We start from the raw sequence: 22,985 nt of genomic DNA, 5'->3' as shown, positions 1-22,985 counted from the left end.
AAGAGTCACGCCAACAAAATAATGACTAGCTGCCTAGAGTGGACACTCAACGCGTTTCAGCCAAGGGGGCCTTCTTCCCGGAAGGTTGCTCCCTTGGCTGAAACGCGTTGAGTGTCCACTCTAGGCAGCTAGTCATTATTTTGTTGGCGTGACTCTTGGTGCTTATCCTGTGGACTGTATGACTTATTTCCACACATCCTGGAGTTTAACTCCGTGGGACTGACTCCATCATCACTATATGGCAGCTGAGTACCATTTTCTCTGCTATCTGGAGTCATTATCTCCTATGGAACCCTTACTCTAGGTTGTTTCATATGTGCAAACAGCACTGGCTTTTTGTGATTCTACAGCCATGTGTCTTACGTGCTTTTGTGCAGCCACCACAGGCATTGTATGCATCTTTTTTTGATTTTGATATTTTGTATTGCTGTTCAGGGTTTGAGTCTTTGTTTCATTTTGTCTCCCCTGTGCCTCCCCCTTGGTTTAAGTTATTATTTTTCTTATGTACATCATTTTTGTATATACGTTTATTTATGCCATACCTTTCTTTATGCCCTTAGCTTAGTTATCTACCTTTTTAGCTTAGGTCTTTACCAGGTTTTTTTTTTAAATATTCAGCTTTCTTTGTGTCGCTTTATATAGTTATCAGGCTCATTGTGCAGACACATTTTTTGCTTTTGATTTATTTTTCAGCATTATTGATTTTTGTAAATTTTAGTCAATCACAGTCTTTTTGTATTTTTTGCTGCCCTTAGTGTGTATATGTTTTTAAATGTTAGTGTTCTTTTTGCTCGCTATTAAAATCTATTCATTTTCTATTTTGACTTTAGTTTCCTGGTCTTTTGGTATTATGTTATCAGTTATTTTGTGGTATATTTAGAGTGCTGCTTTCGGGGATTGTCTTAGTCTTTTGTTTGTTCAATGTATATATACATATACACACATTTAATACAACTATTATTGAAATGCAGGATTCTCCTCACACACTCATCCCTAGTACATCATTTTGAGAGGTTGGGAAATGACACACCACAGAGGGGTTTTCTAACACTTCCTTAACGACTCCTCCGCCCAGCACAGCCCACGGCCCTAAGAAGGGTTTACTGACCCGCAGGAGTTGAAACGTTTCTGTATAAACTGCCTAAAGACCAAATAAAGCCTGGTGCCGGCATCATGGCGATTCTGACTGCGCATATCTGTGGGATTCGGGTACTTTGTAAAGACCATTGCTTCTGCTTTGGTATGGCCCATTCCAAGTTGGAGATAGAACTAATCCAGGTCAATACCGCACAGCCTCTTATACAGCCCCTTATACAGCATCTTATACAGCCTCTTATACAGCCCCTTATATACGCGTGTAGCAACCGTGCAAAATTAGCTCAGTGAGTTTTGGTCCCTATAGGGCAGTTAAAGGGTTACTGCCCTACAGGCCCAAGTTGCTACACTTTCTGTATCTAAATTGTTGCCCTTTAAAGCTCAGTGTCTGGCCAGACAAGATCAGTTGGGTGATGCTGGAAGGTCACCGGATACGTGTGACCTTGTTATTACGTGTAGGGGAAAGTGTAATCATTTTAATGTAACACATTTTGTATCAGTCACTCGACTGTTTCTGGAAATTTGCAGATGAGTTAGCCTGTAGGAAGAGGGGTGCGCAAACTGGGGGGCGGGAGATTTTTCTGTGGGGAGTACGGGCGGTTGCAGAGGCCCCGCGCTCTTCCCCGAGGCATTTCAATTAAATGGCGGGGGATCACGTGAAACCTTTGCAACAATAAATTTACCATGATTCAGACGCTGTGACGTGTCGCCATAGCAACGCGGCATCAAATGACGCTGCAGGATCATGTGACATCGCACGTGTCAAATGACGCCGTGGGTCACGTGATGTGACGTGGCATGACCCCGCAGCGTCATTTGACGCAGCTGCAAGGTAGGGGGGGGCCAGACAGGGGGGTGTGGCAGCAAAAGTTTGCGCTCCCCTGTTCTATAGCACCAATTCAGAAATAGCGGGAGCAAGAACTCCCTTTGCAGCCAAAGCCGGAGCTTCCCCCCCACTTGCATTACAATTGACAACATGACTTATTTCAAATCCATGGTAGCCGTTCTGGGTGACTCAAAAGTCATGAAATGGCCAGTTCCGCGTTGCAGATTCCAGTCGCGGGTCAGTACCCCCCATAACTCAACCTTCCCCTCCCACTTTCTCATTACACAAATGACAGTACCAATTTTCCTCCCTCTGCTTCTCCCTCTGCGGTGTTGTTATGCTTCGCACAGGTGACGTTATATACTGTAGGATGGGAACTAGCACTTTCGCCATTGATATTTACGGATATTTATTTTGTTTATTTTTATTACAGATGGGGTCATTAATATTAGTTAAAGTCCTCCTGTTTTGTTTGTCTTTACCGTATACCTTGGCATTAAAGCAGCGGCCCAAGCTGCCGTCCGCCCCCCCCCCCCCCTTCAATACATGCATCAATAAAACCCACACGATGATAAGTAATTAGCTAAGTTGCCGATCGATCCGTTCTCCTGTGATCGTTCAGTGAAGATTTTGCTAGGGGTTCACTAAATGGCTGCCAGTGCAGCAGAAGAGGACCAAAGATGCAAAGTTCCGTGGGGAAGATCATATGACCAGGCAGTCACTAGATACAATTGGTGCCCTGCTAGAGAGAGGGCAGGGCTCAAAAAGGGGTGGGCCAGAGTCTGTTTCAAAAGAGGAAGGGGATGCGACTTTGCAAATGGTTGCTATAGAAACAAAAAATGCTTGTTACATTATAATACATTAAAAATGTCATTCAGAGTTGTTGTTTTTGTTTTGTTTTTTTAAATGCTATGAGTATTTTCCCATAGTACAGAACTGATTTATTAAATGAAAACGCATGTAGGATATTGCTTGGGCTGCAGCTTTAATAGCTAAATATTTTGTCTCAATGTAACCAAGCACAAAATACAGCCATAGACACATTGCTAAAGTGGATACAGCGCTTCTTTTCCTTTTAGTTGTCAAATGATCGTCATCGATATATGGAAGACAGTACATTTGAAGAAGAGACCCATGAGGTCTGCAAAGAGCTGTACTCTATAATCCCATCTATAAAGAACTCTCACGTGTGTCCACTAAGGGTCAATAGGGTACAAGAACTTTGAACAATCTTCATACCGACGGTCATTTTCCAAGTCACTATCTCCACTGGAACCCCAACTACCTGCATGCCCCAAACAGCAACTTTAGCTTAAAATAGCTGAAACGGTCAGGTGTGCAAAACCGTATCCTCCTGAAACCCTATTCCAGAAACGCTAGCAGATCAGAATACGGAGTACGCACTTCTCTTATCTTCCAACGTACATACAGTGTGAGCATTTCTCACGGCATATGTCACCACAAGTACGTCTGACTAGGACTAAAGCCTCTGCAGGCTGGAGTGGACGTGCTAAATGCCTGCGTAGTGAATCCCACTGTGATCTGCCTGAACTTGTAGCTGACTTGTGAAGCCCGTAGATTAATAATAGCAAACCTTTTCTATTTCTGTATAAGAACCTGTTAAAAAAAAACACAGTGTGAGATCATTTTCAACAAAAATAAACCAGCTCTTGTGAAATAACTTAATAGTAGCTCATTCAATGGGGCTGCCTGCCTTACGGGGTAGGCCAGAAGGAGAAAACGGGATAGAGTGAGCAGTCGTTTGAATGGCCCATCCATTGTCTGGTTACTGGCTGTGATGGTCACACAGAGATCTTAGCAATTCTTAGTCAATCAGATCTGATTATAACCAGAATCCATGCGGGGAACCATTCTCATATAAAGAAACATCTGCCCGGACGTGCTTTGGGCGGGTGTATTGCCCATTAAAACATTATTTAGACCTGATTTTGTACACTCTGTCCAACACAACTCTTTTAACATTTCAGGACACCTAAAGGATCCCCTTAAATAATTTCTCTGTGCACATTACAGCAGGCAAAGAGCTGCACAGGCAGTCCTCGGTTATCCAACGGAATCCGTTCTGGAAGTAGCGCTGGATAGTGAAACCGCTGTAAAGTGAGTCCAATGTTAATCAGCGGCGGTGAACGTTGGATAGCGCATTCAGGCGTCGGATAACGCCTAATAATGGGGCAGAGAGATGGACAGAATGGGACAGAGAGATGGACAGAGAGATGGACAGAATGGGACAGAGATGGACAGAAAGGGACAGAGAGATGGACAGAATGGGACAGAGAGATGGACAGAATGGGACAGAGAGATGGACAGAATGGGACAGAGAGATGGACAGAATGGGGTAGAGAGATGGACAGAATGGGGCAGAGAGATGGACAGAATGGGGTAGAGAGATGGACAGAATGGGGCAGAGAGATGGACAGAATGGGACAGAGAGATGGACAGAATGGGGCAGAGAGATGGAAAGAATGGGGCAGAGAGTGGACAGAATGGGGCAGAGAGATGGACAGAATGGGGCAGAGAGATGGACAGAATGGGACAGAGAGATGGACAGAATGGGACAGAGAGATGGACAGAATGGGGTAGAGAGATGGACAGAATGGGACAGAGAGATGGACAGAATGGGGCAGAGAGATGGAAAGAATGGGGCAGAGAGTGGACAGAATGGGGCAGAGAGATGGACAGAATGGGGCAGAGAGATGGACAGAATGGGACAGAGAGATGGACAGAATGGGGCAGAGAGATTGACAGAATGGGGCAGAGAGAAGGACAGAATGAGACGTAGAGATGGACAGAATGGGACAGAGAGAAGCACAGAATGGGACAGAGAGATGGACAGAATGGGACAGAGAGATGGACAGAATGGGACAGAGAGATGGACAGAATGGGACAGAGAGATGGACAGAATGGGGTAGAGAGATGGACAGAATGGGGCAGAGAGATGGACAGAATGGGACAGAGAGATGGACAGAATGGGGCAGAGAGATGGAAAGAATGGGGCAGAGAGTGGACAGAATGGGGCAGAGAGATGGACAGAATGGGGCAGAGAGATGGACAGAATGGGACAGAGAGATGGACAGAATGGGGCAGAGAGATTGACAGAATGGGGCAGAGAGAAGGACAGAATGAGACGTAGAGATGGACAGAATGGGACAGAGAGATGGACAGAATAGGACAGAGAGATGGACAGAATGGGGTAGAGAGATGGACAGAATGGGACAGAGAGATGGACAGAATGGGACAGAGATGTACAGAATGGGACAGAGAGATGGACAGAATGGGACAGAGAGATGGACAGAATGGGATAGAGAGATGGACAGAATGGGACAGAGAGATGGACCGAATGGGACAGAGAGATGGACAGAATGGGACAGAGAGATGGACAGAATGGGATAGAGAGATGGACCGAATGGGACAGAGAGATGGACCGAATGGGACAGAGAGATGGACAGAATGGGACAGAGAGATGGACAGAATGGGACAGAGAGATGGACCGAATGGGACAGAGAGATGGACCGAATGGGACAGAGAGATGGACAGAATGGGACAGAAAGATGCACAGAATGGGACAGAGAGATGCACAGAATGGGGCAGAGAGATTGACAGAATGGGGCAGAGAGATGGACAGAATGGGACAGAGAGATGGACAGAATGGGGCAGAGAGATGGACAGAATGGGACAGAGAGATGGAAAGAATGGGGCAGAGAGATGGACAGAATGGGGCAGAGAGATGGACAGAATGGGGCAGAGAGAAGGACAGAATGAGACGTAGAGATGGACAGAGAGATGGACAGAATGGGACAGAGAGATGGACAGAATGGGACAGAGAGATGGACAGAATGGGACAGAGAGATGCACAGAATGGGACAGAGAGATGGACAGAATGGGACAGAGAGATGGACAGAATGGGACAGAGAGGTGGACAGAATGGGGCAGAGAGATGGACAGAATGGGGCAGAGAGATGGACAGAATGGGACAGAGAGATGGACAGAATGGGACAGAGAGATGGACAGAATGGGACAGAGATGGACAGAATGGGACAGAGATGGACAGAATGGGACAGAGAGATGGACAGAATGGGACAGAGATGGACAGAATGGGGCAGAGAGATGGACAGAATGGGACAGAGAGATGGACAGAATGGGACAGAGAGATGGACAGAATGGGACAGAGAGATGGACAGAATGGGACAGAGAGATGGACAGAATGGGACAGAGAGATGGACAGAATGGGACAGAGAGGTGGACAGAATGGGACAGAGAGATGGACAGAATTGGACAGAGAGATAGACAGAATGGGACAGAAAGATGCACAGAATGGGGCAGAGAGATGGACAGAATGGGACAGAGAGATGGACAGAATGGGGCAGAGAGATGGACAGAATGGGGCAGAGAGATGGAAAGAATGGGGCAGAGAGATGGACAGAATGGGGCAGAGAGATGGACAGAATGGGGCAGAAAGATGGACAGAATGGGACAGAGATGGACAGAATGGGACAGAGATGGACAGAATGGGACAGAGATGGACAGAGAGATGGACAGAATGGGGCAGAGAGATGGAAAGAATGGGGCAGAGAGATGGACAGAATGAGACGTAGAGATGGACAGAATGGGGCAGAGAGATGGACAGAATGGGACAGAGAGATGGACAGAATGGGGCAGAAAGATGGACAGAATGGGACAGAGATGGACAGAATGGGACAGAGATGGACAGAATGGGACAGAGATGGACAGAGAGATGGACAGAATGGGGCAGAGAGATGGACAGAATGGGGCAGAGAGATGGACAGAATGGGACAGAGAGATGGACAGACACCATGTTACTTGGGCTCAGACACAACAAGCTCCAGCCTTGAAGGCTGAGAGGATGCAAATGCAGTGAAACAAACCCCGATGCCCTGGCGCAATGTAAATAAGTATTGTATGTACCACTAGCTGTGTGCCGGGGCTGGGTGTGATGTAAATAAGTATTGTATGTACCACTAGCTGTGTGCCGGGGCCGGGTGTGATGTAAATAAGTATTGTATGTACCACTAGCTGATTGCCGGGGCCGGGTGTGATGTAAATAAGTATTGTATGTACCACTAGCTGTGTGCCGGGGCCGGGTGTGATGTAAATAAGTATTGTATGTACCACTAGCTGTGTGCCGGGGCTGGGTGTGATGTAAATAAGTATTGTATGTACCACTAGCTGTGTGCCGGGGCTGGGTGTGATGTAAATAAGTATTGTATGTACCACTAGCTGTGTGCCGGGGCTGGGTGTGATGTAAATAAGTATTGTATGTACCACTAGCTGTGTGCCGGGGCTGGGTGTGATGTAAATAAGTATTGTATGTACCACTAGCTGTGTGCCGGGGCTGGGTGTGATGTAAATAAGTATTGTATGTACCACTAGCTGTGTGCCGGGGCTGGGTGTGATGGATTGGAGAGCACAGGGAGCAGGGTTCTCGCCAGCACAATGATTCTGTTAAGTAGCTTGGCAGGCGTGGGCTGCTGAGCAATGAAAATACCACATTGATGTCACCGCCAGCATCTGGATGGCTGCCCGATTTCATTAGCGTAAAGAAGGAGACACAGAGTAATAGGTCCTGCTCTGAGTGCTGTGCCTTCACTCTTGCTGCAGGAGTAGGGTTACCATCCCACAGTATCCCCAAAGATATTACTTGAGACATCATGTGATCGGTACAAGTGTTCCCACATCTTATAAATAGCTGATCTACTATAGACCTGCACCCAGCTTCCTACAGAGAGAAGGACTTCTCCTAATGCCTTATAACCTCACTGCACTCACTCACTCACTCACCCACACAGACACACTGATACAGAGGGAAGGACTTCTCCTAATGCCTTATAACCTCACTGCACTCACTCACTCACCCACACAGACACACTGATACAGAGGGAAGGACTTCTCCTAATGCCTTATAACCTCACTGCACTCACTCACTCACTCACCCACACAGACACACTGATACAGAGGGAAGGACTTCTCCTAATGCCTTATAACCTCACTGCACTCACTGCACTCACTCACTCACCCACACAGACACACAGACACACTGATACAGAGGGAAGGACTTCTCCTAATGCCTTATAACCTCACTGCACTCACTCACCCACACAGACACACAGACACACAGATACACACAGAGACACACCAACACACACACACATATTAACACACTGATACACACAGACAATACCCCACACACTGACACACCAACATATTAACACACTGATACACATATAGACAAACTGATACAGAGGCACAGATACAATTACAGACACAGATACACTGATACACACACATATTAACACCCCGATACACACTTGCACACACTGATACACAGACAATGCCTCACACACCGACATATTAACACACTGATACACACACAGAAACAGATACAATCACAGACACACATATTAACACACTTACGCACACAGATAATGATACACGCAGACAACAATCCTCACACCGGACACACATATTAATGAAGTGATACACAAAGGCTCTGATACAGAGTACGTATAGAAACACAGATCTATACAGCGACAGACACAGATTTGCACACACGGGTAGATACACGCACATGTTATTTATACAGTTTATCTGCTGCTTATAAGGCACGCCGCGGCTGTTTCGCCGCTGTCCTGTATGTTCCTCCCCAGTGCTCTAAATAAATGTAATTTATTCACAGCTCTCCCTCTAGATGGGGGTTTCCAAGTAAGATAAAGGGCAGGATAAGGCAAAGATCAGATCAGGAAAACTCTACAATCCCCCCCCCCTTATGAGATATCATTGGGTAATGTGTCACTGAGGTTTTGTTTGCTTCCTCTGGACCAATATACTGATATAGGATAAAGTATCTGTGGTCTAAATTTAACATAGTTGAACTCGATGGACATACAGTATGTATTTTTTCCTCGTGTATTTTGTTGGACAATGCCACAGTTTTAAAAAGTACATTTGCTCTGCATCGTCAGGTGTGTAGTCGATATATAACTGAGGTTGAGCGAGGGCCAACTCCAGTCCTCAAGGGCCACCAACAGGTCAGGTTTTCAGGCTATCCCTGCTTCAGCACAGATGGCTCAGTCATTGACCGATTGAACCACCTGTGCTGAAGCAGGGATAGCCTGAAAACCTGACCTGTTGGTGTCCCTTGAGGACTGGAGTTGGCCGCCCCTGTTATATTTTTGCAGACTATCTTCCTTTAGAGCTGCCAATTTATCCAATATGGAAACAGATTGACACAAGCTTTGTGTGTGTTCGTACAAAGCGTTTGCGCTGGGGGGGTTTATAACTCAGACTGTATGTCGGACAGATAAAACGGACCGCAAGGAATGCAGCGATTCTGTTATTCCGAGTGCAGAAAGCGTCTGAAACTCATTTGCAATAACATAAAATGCATGTTTGAGCTCGGTGCCTGGGAGAGGGATGTTAGGGAGAATATCAGGGGCTGTCTGCTGAATATTTTGTTCTTGGGTTGAAGTCATCTCTTAGCAATTCTTCACAACGCCAACCTCACAAAAGGCCGCCCTGACCCTTCCGAGGATCAGGTCTCACCAAGGCCCCAAGTGAGCCCCTGGACGTCCCACCAGTCCACTCTCACTGACTTTATCCGAATCTCACGGATTTGGGGTTCAGCTCGCTGTTTTTTTCGGGGTGACGTCTCATCGCGCTGAGAAAGATCAGAGCTTCTCCATTCAAATGACATTTGTTTGACCCCCAAATCTCAATTAAATCGTGGTCACTCTCCTTGTCGGAAAGTAATAAAGAAATTAAAAAAATAATAATATATATGTATAGATTTTAAAATATCTTTTGAACATTGCCTTGGAAATGTTTGCAAATTGATACGTCTGATTTTGGACTATATATTTAATAAGCAGTGCTATTCTAGAAATAACGATAGAGAGGAACCTCGCTCAGGCCCCTTGGTGGTAGAAGCGTGCTGCCTAGGGAGTAGGTCAAGATAGATATAAAGATGTACCAAGAGAGGTACACAAAGAAGATCCCTTTGTAGGCGCACTGCAGACCTTTATAAAATAATGCGGTCCGGGGTGAAAAAATGTGTATAAATGAACTGATTTTATTAATAAATATATATTAAAAACAGTGTGTGTTGTCTGTATTACGTACTCATATACAGTATTAAAAATAGACACTATATGGTCTATGATCTATTCTAGAAGACACCTTATTAATCCATTCAAGGGCCGAAGGGGTGTTATGTAGTCACACTGTTTAGTATACCAGGCCCTTGGCCTTTGGCCGCCTCTGTTCCCCAAGGAGGTAACTGCTCTCTGCCGTTGGTTTATCTTCAGTGTTCTGTTTTAGTATAAGGCGCTAGATAGCCGTGAAGAGCAGTAATTATTGGCTGCTAAACGTTCATGTCTTCTAGTGGGGGTGAAATTAGCCTCTCCGACCTCAAATAAACTTAAATATAACACTGGACCGACGCCTGTGAATTTTTTTCTTCTTCCGTGCTTTAACAAGCCCGAGGATACTCTTAATTCTGACTCTAATCACTTATCGTGAGTAACAGCATGGAGGGGTAAAGGCACGTCATTCATTTCCATAAATGAGCCCCGGTCTTTCCAGCATTGCTAGGGTGGTGTTACCACAACATCAACATCTACTGCGGGAAAGCAAATGTTCCTCCCAGCAAACACTTGTCAACATGTAAACATTCAGTAATTGGGAGCACGTTAAGAGGAGTTTGTGGTTTCAAAAATGAATATTGGCTCAGAGGCTCAGGACAAAACGGCTGCCAACAGAGAACGTGTCGACAAACTCCACAGACGTCGGAGTCATTATCCAACATGCATACGCTATTGCGGGGCTCCACAGGAGGTTATGGGCTCCCCGGGAGGTTAAGGGGACCTTGGAAGGTTAAGGGCACCACAGGAGGTTATGGGCTCCCCGGGAGGTTAAAGGGACCATGGAAGGTTAAGGGCATCACAGGAGGTTATGGGCTCCCCGGGAGGTTAAGGGCACCATGGAAGATTAAGGGCACCACAGGAGGTTATGGGCTCCACGGGAGGTTAAGGGGACCATGGACGTTAAAGGGCACCAGAGGAGGTTATGGGCTCTACGGGAAGTTAAGGGCACCATGGAGGATGAAGGACTTCAGGGGAAGTTACCAATGGCTCACTAACAAAAGTTTGGTAAAATTGTTTCCCATATTTATGTCATTTCATAATTGATCATATATGACACTGTACAGGGGATAAATAATACCGGTATTACATTATATTACAGAAACATGGAAACTGACAGCACATAAGAGCCCCTTGACCCACTTTGTCTGGCCATTGTCTTCTCTGCCGTGACCCTATTAGATGCTTGGCTTCCTTTCATAGTTAGGATAGACTTGTATCTGTTCCAGGTGGTTTTGAATTCCGTTGCGGTACTCTGCTGGGTGGCTATTCCATGAATCAATCAATGATGCAGCTACACATGAGAGCTGGAATACCAGGGCACGGAGGGTATTGGGCTGGCTGTCTGCACATGCGAAGCTCACTGCTCAAGCAGCACGGAGGAATGTGTGACACTGAAACGTTTAACCTAAAGCGATATGATTCTATGTGGCACAGAGCGTCTAGTACAATTAGACACAGGCGTTTAGCCGCGAATAATCAGGCGCAGACGTTTCACCGCTGGGACCCTTTGCCGCCACGATAGTTCACAGCCGCAGTTAATGTATCACCGAACCCCTTACCCTAAAAACCCTAACCATAAGCACCTTAAAATCCCTAACCCTGAAGACCTTAAAGCCTTACCTTAAACCCTTAATCCGTTACCCAAAACCCCCTAACCTTAACCCCTTACCTTACTCACTAATCCCTACCTCAGGGTTCAAACGGCTACAGTCAACTGCCCCGCCGCAGAAAAGCGACTAACAGGCCCATTCCGTGGTGCGGATGTTAATAATTCCCTCAATATGTTTCAGTATACGACTTTCTAACGTTTTTATAAATATATCTGCAACTACATTCCAATACTCTTGTAGCCCAACTATCTGTACATTTATCCATTGGACACTGGGGTACAAGAAGGTTTCAGTGGGCGATTCCTTAAGTTCTGTTACAATTTAACACACCTGATCCGGTGTTAACTCCTATACAAGTCAATGGGAGTTAACACGAACATGCTATTTTAGTAAAGTCCCAATATCTCCTGAAACCTGCCTTCAAAACCACACACGCGGAGAGACACTTGTGCTAAAAAAAGCCCACCTGAGATACCTGTGATTCATGCTAAGTATGTTGTAATGACCCCTGTTAGCATATGTCCCATGTATCATCTTGGGTATCTCAGGTGTGCTGTTTCCTGAGCACAGGGTTCTCTCTCTGTGTGTTGTTTGAGGTCTCTCTCTCTCTGTCTCTCTCTCTGAGCCATGAATTCATGTTAGCCATGGCTTCTCCCATCTCTCGCGTTAACCCATAAGGAACTTGAAGGAATAAGTCTAATTAAAAATGTCAAGGGTTAATAATGTTGGATCATCAGACTTACTTCATCATTATACTTACAATTACAGAGAATACATAATTACTAGTGGGCCAGCAGTATGTCACAATGTAACCTTTTGCACTGATCTGCTGACTACTAAAAACGCCATAGGCTTCAGGTGAGCGTTTACTGCAATTGTTGGGAACCATTGGGGAGCCGGGGACCTCAGTTTGAGAGCGACTGGACTCTTAGGACTATTACCTGCATATGGATCAAGTACTTACATGTCTTTGTATCTTCTGTGGAGGTTGGAGATCCGGGGATGGATGCCAGTGTCAGGAGGTGGGTCTCTGAGCACCTTGTAGTGGATGGGTTTGCAGTCTGCGCACAGCGTGCAGTTGGGCACAGAGGTGATCATGGCCGCGTCTATCTCCAGCTGGTTGTCCAAGGTGTAGATCTGGATGGCAAACACCTCCTTGTTGACCACCTTGGCATCTAGCTTGATGGTCAATGGGACGTCGCAGAAGATGTTCTGGGGTCCCACGGAGATCTCCTTCCCGCTAACCATCAGGAGCTTGACGTCCACCACGGCCCCACTGGTGTCCCACTCTGTGTTCACATACGTCACCCAGATGGTGAGGGACAGCGGAATGATGGCATGCTTGAACTCCAGCTGCAGGTGGCACCCATAGGGCTCGGGGCAGGCAGGGGGCACAGTGTGGTGATTGACTCCCGAGTTGGGGCTCCAGGTGCGCACGCTCGATTTACATGGTTGCTCCACATCGGGATGACCTGAAACGCAGCACACTATTATTACCTTATTACTCGCTGACCCCTGCATATGACAGCGCTACATAAGAAAAATAACTATTATATCATAATTATTCATATTAAATGCATCACTAAATTATAACCGTTAAGAGCGCAGCACGATTGTAAGCTCTCCGGGACAGGGACTTCCTTTCATATTGTCTGACCTTGTTTGCTGCTCTTATTGTACTATAATTCCCTATCGCTTTTGTAATGCGCTAGGTACACTATTGGCGCAATAGCCAGGGTTATTGCCCCTGCTGGTGCGTTATGGGGGATATTATGTGATTTTCTGCATTATCAGCGGGTGCAATGACCGTAGCTACATCTGTAAATAAGAATATACATGCATACAGCAAGCTGGGGGTGCGCAAACGGACGTTTTCTAAGGGGGGCGCCCGCGCTGAGAGGCCCCGAACTCTTCCCCACATCGTTTAAAGTGATTGCCGGGGGGGGGGGGGGGGCTCTGTACCGGTCTCTTACCTGCTCTCTGGCTGCTCCTGACGATGCTTCACTATGACAGCACAGCGTCAAATTACGCCGCAGAGATGCGATGCCGGAGAGCAGCTGAGAGGGAGGAGGCGCGACTTCAAACGTTTGTGCGCCACTGCAATGAGCATCTGACAACAATGAATGTCCAGTGACCAGGGGTCAGGGGTCAGTTCCAGGCACTTTCTATACAAACCACGAGGCCATAAAAGGTTTATCTCAGAGAACCTGAATTGACTGATTTCCCAATGAAGTGTGTGGGATCCGTATGTACATGCAATGTGTATAAGGGGAGGTGGGGAGGTGGGGGGGAGGGACTCTGGCTGTACAAGGGCCTGATGGTAGCACGGTGACATCACACAGTGACCTCACACATTGTGACATCACACAAAAGGGAGCAGCCAGAGGAGATCACACAGTGACATCACACAGTGACACAAAGGAGATCACACATTGACATCACACAGTGACACAGAGCAGATCACACAGTGACACAGAGGAGATCACACAGTGACATCACACAGTGACACAGAGCAGATCACACAGTGACATCACACAGTGACACAGAGGAGATCACACAGTGACATCACACAGTGACACAAAGGAGATCACACAGTGACATCACACAATGACACAGGAGATCACACAGTGACATCACATAGTGACACAAAGGAGATCACACAGTGACATCACACAGTGACACAGAGCAGATCACACAGTGACACAGAGGAGATCACACAGTGACATCACACAGTGACACAGAGGAGATCACACAGTGACATCACACAGTGACACAGAGCAGATCACACAGTGACACAAAGGAGATCACACAGTGACATCACACAGTGACACAGAGGAGATCACACAGTGACATCACACAGTGACACAGAGCAGATCACACAGTGACACAGAGGAGATCACACAGTGACATCACACAGTGACACAGAGGAGATCACACAGTGACATCACACAGTGACACAGAGCAGATCACACAGTGACACAAAGGAGATCACACAGTGACATCACACAGTGACACAAAGGAGATCACACAGTGACACAGAGCAGTTCACACAGTGACATCACACAGTGACACAGAGGAGATCACACAGTGACATCACACAGTGACACAAAGGAGATCACACAGTGACATCACACAGTGACACAGAGGAGATCACACAGTGACATCACACAGTGACACAGAGGAGATCACACAGTGACATCACACAGTGACACAGAGCAGATCACACAGTGACATCACACAGTGACACAGAGCAGATCACACAGTGACATCACACAGTGACACAAAGGAGATCACACAGTGACACAGAGCAGATCACACAGTGACATCACACAGTGACACAGAGGAGATCACACAGTGACATCACACAGTGACACAAAGGAGATCACACAGTGACATCACACAGTGACATAGAGGAGATCACACAGTGACATCACACAGTGACACAGAGGAGATCACACAGTGACATCACACAGTGACACAGAGGAGATCACACAGTGACATCACACAGTGACACAGAGGAGATCACACAGTGACACAGAGGAGATCACACAGTGACATCACACAGTGACACAGAGGAGATCACACAGTGACATCACACAGTGACACAGAGCAGATCACACAGTGACATCACACAGTGACACAGAGCAGATCACACAGTGACATCACACAGTGACACAAAGGAGATCACACAGTGACACAGAGCAGATCACACAGTGACACAGAGGAGATCACACAGTGACATCACACAGTGACACAGAGGAGATCACACAGTGACATCACACAGTGACACAGAGCAGATCACACCCCTCCCAAGTCGAACTTTAAAAATGAAATGTAAACTACTTATAGGTGTCAGATTTGGGTAAAAATATATCAATTACCCAGATGTCATTAGTTCATTTTAGTCATAGAAGGGACTGACCCCTTAATCCTGTCACTGCCATTAGTACACCTTGCCCCTAGGAGGGACTGACCCCTTAACCCTGTCACTGCCATTAGTACACTTTGCCCCTAGGAGGGACTGACCCCTTAACCATGTCACTGCCATTAGTACACTTTGCCCCTAGGAGGGACTGACCCCTTAACCATGTCACTGACATTAGTACACTTTGTTCCTAGGAGGGACTGACCCCTTAACCATGTCACTGCCATTAGTACACTTTGCCCCTAGGAGGGACTGACCCCTTAACCATGTCACTGCCATTAGTACACTTTGCCCCTAGGGGGGACTGACCCCTTAACCATGTCACTGCCATTAGTACACTTTGTTCCTAGGAGGGACTGACCCCTTAACCATGTCACTGCCATTAGTACACTTTGCTCCTAGGAGGGACTGACCCCTTAACCATGTCACTGCCATTAGTACACTTTGTTCCTAGGAGGGACTGACCCCTTAACCGTGTCACTGCCATTAGTACACTTTGCCCCTAGAAGGGACTGACCCCTTATCCGTGTCACTGCCATTAGTACACTTTGTTCCTAGGAGGGACTGACCTCTTAACCATGTCACTGCCATTAGTACACTTTGCCCCTAGGAGGGACTGACCCCTTAACCATGTTACTGCCATTAGTACACTTTGCCCCTAGGGGGGACTGACCCCTTAACCATGTCACTGCCATTAGTACACTTTGCCCCTAGGGGGGACTGACCCCTTAACCATGTCACTGCCATTAGTACACTTTGTTCCTAGGTGGGACTGACCCCTTAACCATGTCACTGCCATTAGTACACTTTGCTCCTAGGAGGGACTGACCCCTTAACCATGTCACTGCCATTAGTACACTTTGTTCCTAGAAGGGACTGACCCCTTAACCATGTCACTGCCATTAGTACACTTTGCCCCTAGGAGGGACTGACCCCTTAACCATGTCACTGCCATTAGTACACTTTGCTCCTAGGAGGGACTGACCCCTTAACCATGTCACTGCCATTAGTACACTTTGTTCCTAGGAGGGACTGACCCCTTAACCCTGTCACTATCATTAGTACACTTTGCCCTACGAGACACTGACCCCTTAACCATGTCACCGCCATTAGTACACTTTGTCCTAGGAGGGACTGACCCCTTAACCATGTCACTGCCATTAGTACACTTTGTTCCTAGGAGGGACTGACCCCTTAACCCTGTCACTATCATTAGTACACTTTGCCCTACGAGACACTGACCCCTTAACCATGTCACCGCCATTAGTACACTTTGTCCTAGGAGGGACTGACCCCTTAACCATGTCACTGCCATTAGTACACTTTGTTCCTAGGAGGGACTGACCCCTTAACCCTGTCACTATCATTAGTACACTTTGCCCTACGAGACACTGACCCCTTAACCATGTCACCGCCATTAGTACACTTTGCCCCTAGGAGGGACTGACCCCTTAACCATGTCACCGCTATTAGTACACTTTGTTCTTTGGAGGGACTGACCCCTTAACCATGTCACTGCCATTAGTACACTTTGCCCCTAGGAGGGACTGACCCCTTCAATGCTTCATATTTTCACATATTGTAGTTCACATTGCCACTGAGGGTTCAATTACACTGTGTATGTGTTGGTGCGGCTCCAGCATCACAGGTAATGTTTCCTTTGAATGGTTGGTTTGTCATCTTATAACTTGCAGATGCTAAATGCGTCCTCCTAAGATATCATTTTGCGTTCGGCCTCTCCCCTCCTATCATTGCGAAGCAAACGTCCCCGTGCTGAGAGTTTTACTCCAGAAACCTTTCTGCCCCTAGGTTTGTTGACAACACTATTTAGCAGCGAGGGGGCATACATCTTGTTATTAGGCACGATGCTGGTCGTCAGCGATATACACTGCTCTTATTCATTCCATGGCAGCGCATATTTCAGACAGGCAAACTATCAGCTGTATAAATATGGGAAAAAGCACCTCTCAGAAATCCACTGCTTCCCTAAATCACATGCAGAATTATTACATATCCTGGAGTATACCCATCTCCTCTCATACCCAACAAGATACAAAATAACTAACAAGGATAATAAAGGGTAGCCCCCGCCTAGGAAGTGAACCAATAACAGCGCCATGTTTCATGGGTTTAACATTGGTGACTGTTCATGTTGCCTATTTGCTCATGTTGTCTTCTTCATGGCTTCCCACCCATCTCTCTCCATGTAATAACCATTCTCTTCTTACCTTCTGCTTCCCTGGGACTCCAGTGGCCAGATGGGTTGCATGGCATGGGGGAGGATGCCTTGGACGCGTACTGCACCAACACCCTTCTATCCGCACACAGGTGACATGCTGATCCCACTTCTCTAGGGATCCAGGAAAACAGAGGAAGACACCACCTTAGTAACAGCTGCCCGTCGCCAGCCTCCCATCTCTAGAAGTTCTGTGGGCCACTTTAGAGACGGCTTATTGAGAGACTACAGGTGTAGCAAGACTTGCTGTCCCTGACGCAGCGGACAAATAAGCAACAGTCCGTGGCGCTGGGGACAGTGTCTGCCGCGATTGACCTGCTGGGGGTCTATGCGTCCGAATGGGACACCTGCAACATTAATCCTTTGGTGCCTTGACCACTGCTGTGGCGTGACCACGGCATGGGAGGCACCAAGGCTTGCTACATCTGTAGGACCCCTTGTTTAATGTGCTGTGAAGCAGCTTAGTGCAAATGAAAGGAACCCAAATCTTCTCCAGCCCGGAGAAGACAGCTCTCCAGCATGTTGAATGAGGGCCATTGTGAGCAACTGATACTGCTCCAATTGAAAAATGGTAATGTAGGACCAGCAGGCCGCGGGTGCTCATTATCTTATAAGGAAACGGCGGGTACATTGTGGTCAAATGTTATTCCCTAGAACAGCGGGGCTCAACTCCAGTCCTCAAGACCCCTCAACAGGTCAGGTTTTAAGGCTATCCCAGCTTCAGCACAGGTGGCTCAATCAGTCCCTGCTTCAGCACAGGACTGAGCCACCTGTGCTGAAGCTGGGATATGCTGAAAATCTGACCTGTTGGAGGCTCTTGAAGATTGGAGTCGAGCCCCCCTCCACTAACTGGCTGCATGTTGTTTATAGCAGACTGGCTGATTCAGCTAAGGGACGCCAAAACAACTCCTCACGGCACCTGGAACACCGCGCACCTGTATGCTGACGTTCTAGTTCAGCACTTGTTCTACATGAAACTGTAAAGCAAACACCCCCGTTGGTAAAAAAAAATAATGACCATTAACCATTGCTGTTTAGGCAGCGATTCCCATTTTGAGGGAGTTTTATTTTTCCCGCAACATAATTGCCAGCCAATGAATATGCGGTACATCCCCACAACATACGCCATCATTCATTGGCGGTCACCTGCACCCCGCTAGTGTTTCCTGGTCTTGGGTGGGGGTCCCCTCCTACTTAGGAGTAAGGTGAAAGTCCAAGGAATCTGGGTGAGGCGCGCAGCTGCTTTATAACGCTCTGCAGCGACAAAACGATAAGGCTATGTTCACCTTTCATAGAAGTGTCCATCTATGGGTGGAAACCATTCCAGGGTGACAGAGGTAAGGGTGCGTTCTACAATCAGCGGAGCGATGGCCACCGGCGACGGCTTCATGACGGGCTGCCAGCTCTGGTACACTAGGTCCAAGTAGCAGTGCATTCTGGCAACCTGATTAGGTGTGAAGGAATCCGTGCAGTCATCATCTGGGAAGAGACCGTGAGAAGAGGACAGGATTGTGATGACACAGCCGGCCTGGGGAACCTGAACGCGGAGAAGCCTGCAGGTTCTGAAACACTCTCAGAGTTAATGGTCTGTGAACAAGTTAGTTCAGTCATCACTTTTCTAGAGGAAACAAAAGCAAAAACCTGCCCCCACCTCTCGGAGAAAAGGGACTAGTCGGAGGTCAGGCCAAGGTTGGCGATTCAGACAGATCTGGGATCTCGATCAGAAAGCCTATCAGGTCAAAGGTAGCACGGTGTTATCTCTGAGCCGTGCTAACCCGGTGTTATCTCTGAGCCGTGCTAACCCGGTGTTATCTCTGAGCCGTGCTAACCCGGTGTTATCTCTGAGCCGTGCTAACCCGGTGTTATCTCTGAGCCGTGCTAACCCGGTGTTATCTCTGAGCCGTGCTAACCCGGTGTTATCTCTGAGCCGTGCTAACCCGGTGTTATCTCTGAGCCGTGCTAACCCGGTGTTATCTCTGAGCCGTGCTAACCCGGTGTTATCTCTGAGCCGTGCTAACCCGGTGTTATCTCTGAGCCGTGCTAACCCGGTGTTATCTCTGAGTTACGCTAACCCGGTGTTATCTCTGAGCCGTGCTAACCCAGTGTTATCTCTGAGCCGTGCTAACCCGGTGTTATCTCTGAGCCGTGCTAACCCGGTGTTATCTCTGAGCCGTGCTAACCCGGTGTTATCTCTGAGCCGTGCTAACCCGGTGTTATCTCTGAGCCGTGCTAACCTGGTGTTATCTCTGAGCCGTGCTAACCCGGTGTTATCTCTGAGCCGTGCTAACCCGATGTTATCTCTGAGCCGTGCTAACCCGATGTTATCTCTGAGCCGTGCTAACCCGGTGTTATCTCTGAGCCGTGCTAACCCGGTGTTATCTCTGAGCCGTGCTAACCCGGTGTTATCTCTGAGCCGTGCTAACCCGGTGTTATCTCTGAGCCGTGCTAACCCGGTGTTATCTCTGAGCCGTGCTAACCTGGTGTTATCTCTGAGCCGTGCTAACCCGGTGTTATCTCTGAGCCGTGCTAACCCGGTGTTATCTCTGAGTTACGCTAACCCGGTGTTATCTCTGAGCCGTGCTAACCCGGTGTTATCTCTGAGCCGTGCTAACCCGGTGTTATCTCTGAGCCGTGCTAACCCCGTGTTATCTCTGAGTTACGTTATCTTCACTTCCTGCCTGTACACAATGTGGCGAGTTTGCTGATTTGACTTCCCGATCCACAAAGTGCAGCAATTCTGTGTGCTACACAAACAAGGAACCTGCCGGTCCAGATTGCCAGAAGTAATGTCACTAACGCTGAACATCTTTGTCATAACTTTACAGCTGAATTCCAGGATTTCCTCAATAATTGATGGGCTTTATCTGAGTGTCCTATAAAAAGCATAAGTATTTGCCAAGGAAGGCAGGCAGATCTTAAAAGCCTTTAATAGCCATCATAAAGCGGGAATAAAACAGAAAGACCCCCCAGGAAAATAGCCCGTCCAGAACACAGTGTGCACATATAATGGTGATACAGTGCTGTGGGTGAGGAATAGGACGCAGGCTTTTATATGCTCAATATACAGGATTAACTAATAAGTCTCAATGTTCAGGCGCCACATTAGAAGGAAACCTGCGCAGAGTGCCTCTGTCTCTCAATGGGTGCATGAAAACTATGATATCAAGGTAGCTCAACATCACTTCGCCAGTGGTCAGCTCAATGTCACCTCGCCAGTGGTCAGCTCAATGTCACCTCGCCAGTGGTCAGCTCAATGTCACCTTGCCAGTGGTCAGCTCAATGTCACCTCGCCAGTGGTCAGCTCAACATCACTTCGTCAGTGGTCAGTTCAATGTCACCTCGCCAGTGGTCAGCTCAATGTCACCTCGCCAGTGGTCAGCTCAATGTCACCTCGCCAGTGGTCAGCTCAATGTCACCTTGCAAGTGGTCAGCTCAATGTCACCTCGCCAGTGGTCAGCTCAATGTCACCTCGCCAGTGGTCAGCTCAATGTCACCTTGCAAGTGGTCAGCTCAATGTCACCTCGCCAGTGGTCAGCTCAATGTCACCTCGCCAGTGGTCAGCTCAATGTCACCTCGCCAGTGGTCAGCTCAATGTCCCCTCGCCAGTGGTCAGCTCAATGTCACCTCGCCGGTGGTCAGCTCAATGTCACCTCGCCAGTGGTCAGCTCAATGTCACCTCGCCAGTGGTCAGCTCAATGTCAACTCGCCAACGGTCAGCTCACCGTCACCTCACCAGCGGTCAGCTCAACGTCACCTCACCAGCGGTCAGCTCAACGTCATCTTGCCAGTGGTCAGCTGAACATCAGCTAATCTTTGCCCTGGCCATATTCCACCAAATGAACTGATTACATTTTTCATTCTATGTGTATGTGTATATATCAATCTTACCACACACACACACACACACACACACACACACACACACACACACACACACACACACACACACACACACACACACACACACACACACACACACACACACACACACACACACACACACACACACACACCATTTGTTATTTACATGTGTATATATATATATATTTCACGCGGATAGATAAGTAGGAACTTTTACATTGCCAAACCTGTCTGGGCAACGTTGGTTAAAGCAGCACCCTTACATATATATATATATATATATATATATATATATATATATATATATATATATATATATATATATATATATATATACACACATTTATATATTTCATTGATAGTGACACTCCACTGAAAGTGGTTGTACTGCACGGGTGCATTAACTGCAAAAGAAGGAGGGATAAAAGAAAATGGTGGCCAGCACTCCAGTACTTTTGAAAATATTTTAAGAAGTTTATTACAAAAAAAAAGCCTACATGTTGGGTCTCCAGGGAGCCTTCCTCAAGGTGCCCGAGTGCACCGAAACGCCGTGTGTGGGTAATGGACTACAATATATACATCTTTATACAGCGCTGTGTCTTATTCATCAGATCTTGGTTGGGTGAAGTATTACAGTATATATATATATATATATATATATATCATCTTCCTCAGCCCTTGTTGACCCAGTGCTAGTTAAAGACCTCCTCCCCAACGAGCAGCTGTGGGGTACAGAACGTGTCCTCCATGATGTGATTTCTATGCCTGGGAACCAACCCCCGGCAAACCTGGAAGCCTGAATTCCAGTGATAGGGATCACACCGCGTCGCTGGAGAGTAACAGCGGGACATTTCTCAGCTCCATTAGCAGATAGCATCGCTGCGTTCTCCCCTCCTTGTGAAACGGGTGGCAAAAGCTTTCCAGAAGCATGTCCCTTAATATAATGTATTCAGAGCAACCCACACAGTGAATGTGCAGAGCGCCTGTGTACGCATGAGAGTGAAAAGGCTTCTACTGTCCTTCACTGTCCTATGTTTCATTAGTCAGTGCCCTGTGCCCTTGGGTCAGCGGGACTCAACTCCAGTCCTCAAGCCCCTCCAACAGGTCAGGTTTTCAGGATATCTTTGCTTCAGCACAGGTGGCCCAATCAGTCCCTGTTTCAGCATACTGTAGGTGGCTCAATCAGTCCCTGTGCTGAAGATGGGATATCCTTAAAATGTGACCGGTTGGGGGGGGGGGGAGGGAGGGCTTGCGG

The 22,985-nt window shown here is 47.3% G+C and overlaps 1 protein-coding gene across 1 annotated transcript in view; it reads right to left on the bottom strand.

The window, feature by feature from the left end:
* Positions 1-22,985, bottom strand: part of PAPPA (pappalysin 1) — a 203,974-nt gene that overhangs the window by 126,700 nt on the left and 54,289 nt on the right. Inside the window, exons 5-7 of the mRNA XM_075579435.1 lie at positions 19,156-19,348; positions 17,862-17,983; positions 12,673-13,180 (exon numbers count right to left, since the gene is read on the bottom strand). Coding sequence (XP_075435550.1) covers positions 12,673-13,180; positions 17,862-17,983; positions 19,156-19,348 — 823 coding nt within the window. The remainder of the gene's footprint in view (positions 1-12,672; positions 13,181-17,861; positions 17,984-19,155; positions 19,349-22,985) is intronic.

The sequence above is a fragment of the Ascaphus truei genome, chromosome 21 (assembly GCF_040206685.1).
Source record: "Ascaphus truei isolate aAscTru1 chromosome 21, aAscTru1.hap1, whole genome shotgun sequence".
In the NCBI taxonomy this organism is placed as follows: domain Eukaryota; kingdom Metazoa; phylum Chordata; class Amphibia; order Anura; family Ascaphidae; genus Ascaphus; species Ascaphus truei.
The sequence above is the reverse complement of the archived record's forward strand: the minus strand, read 5'-3'. Positions and strand labels throughout refer to the sequence as shown.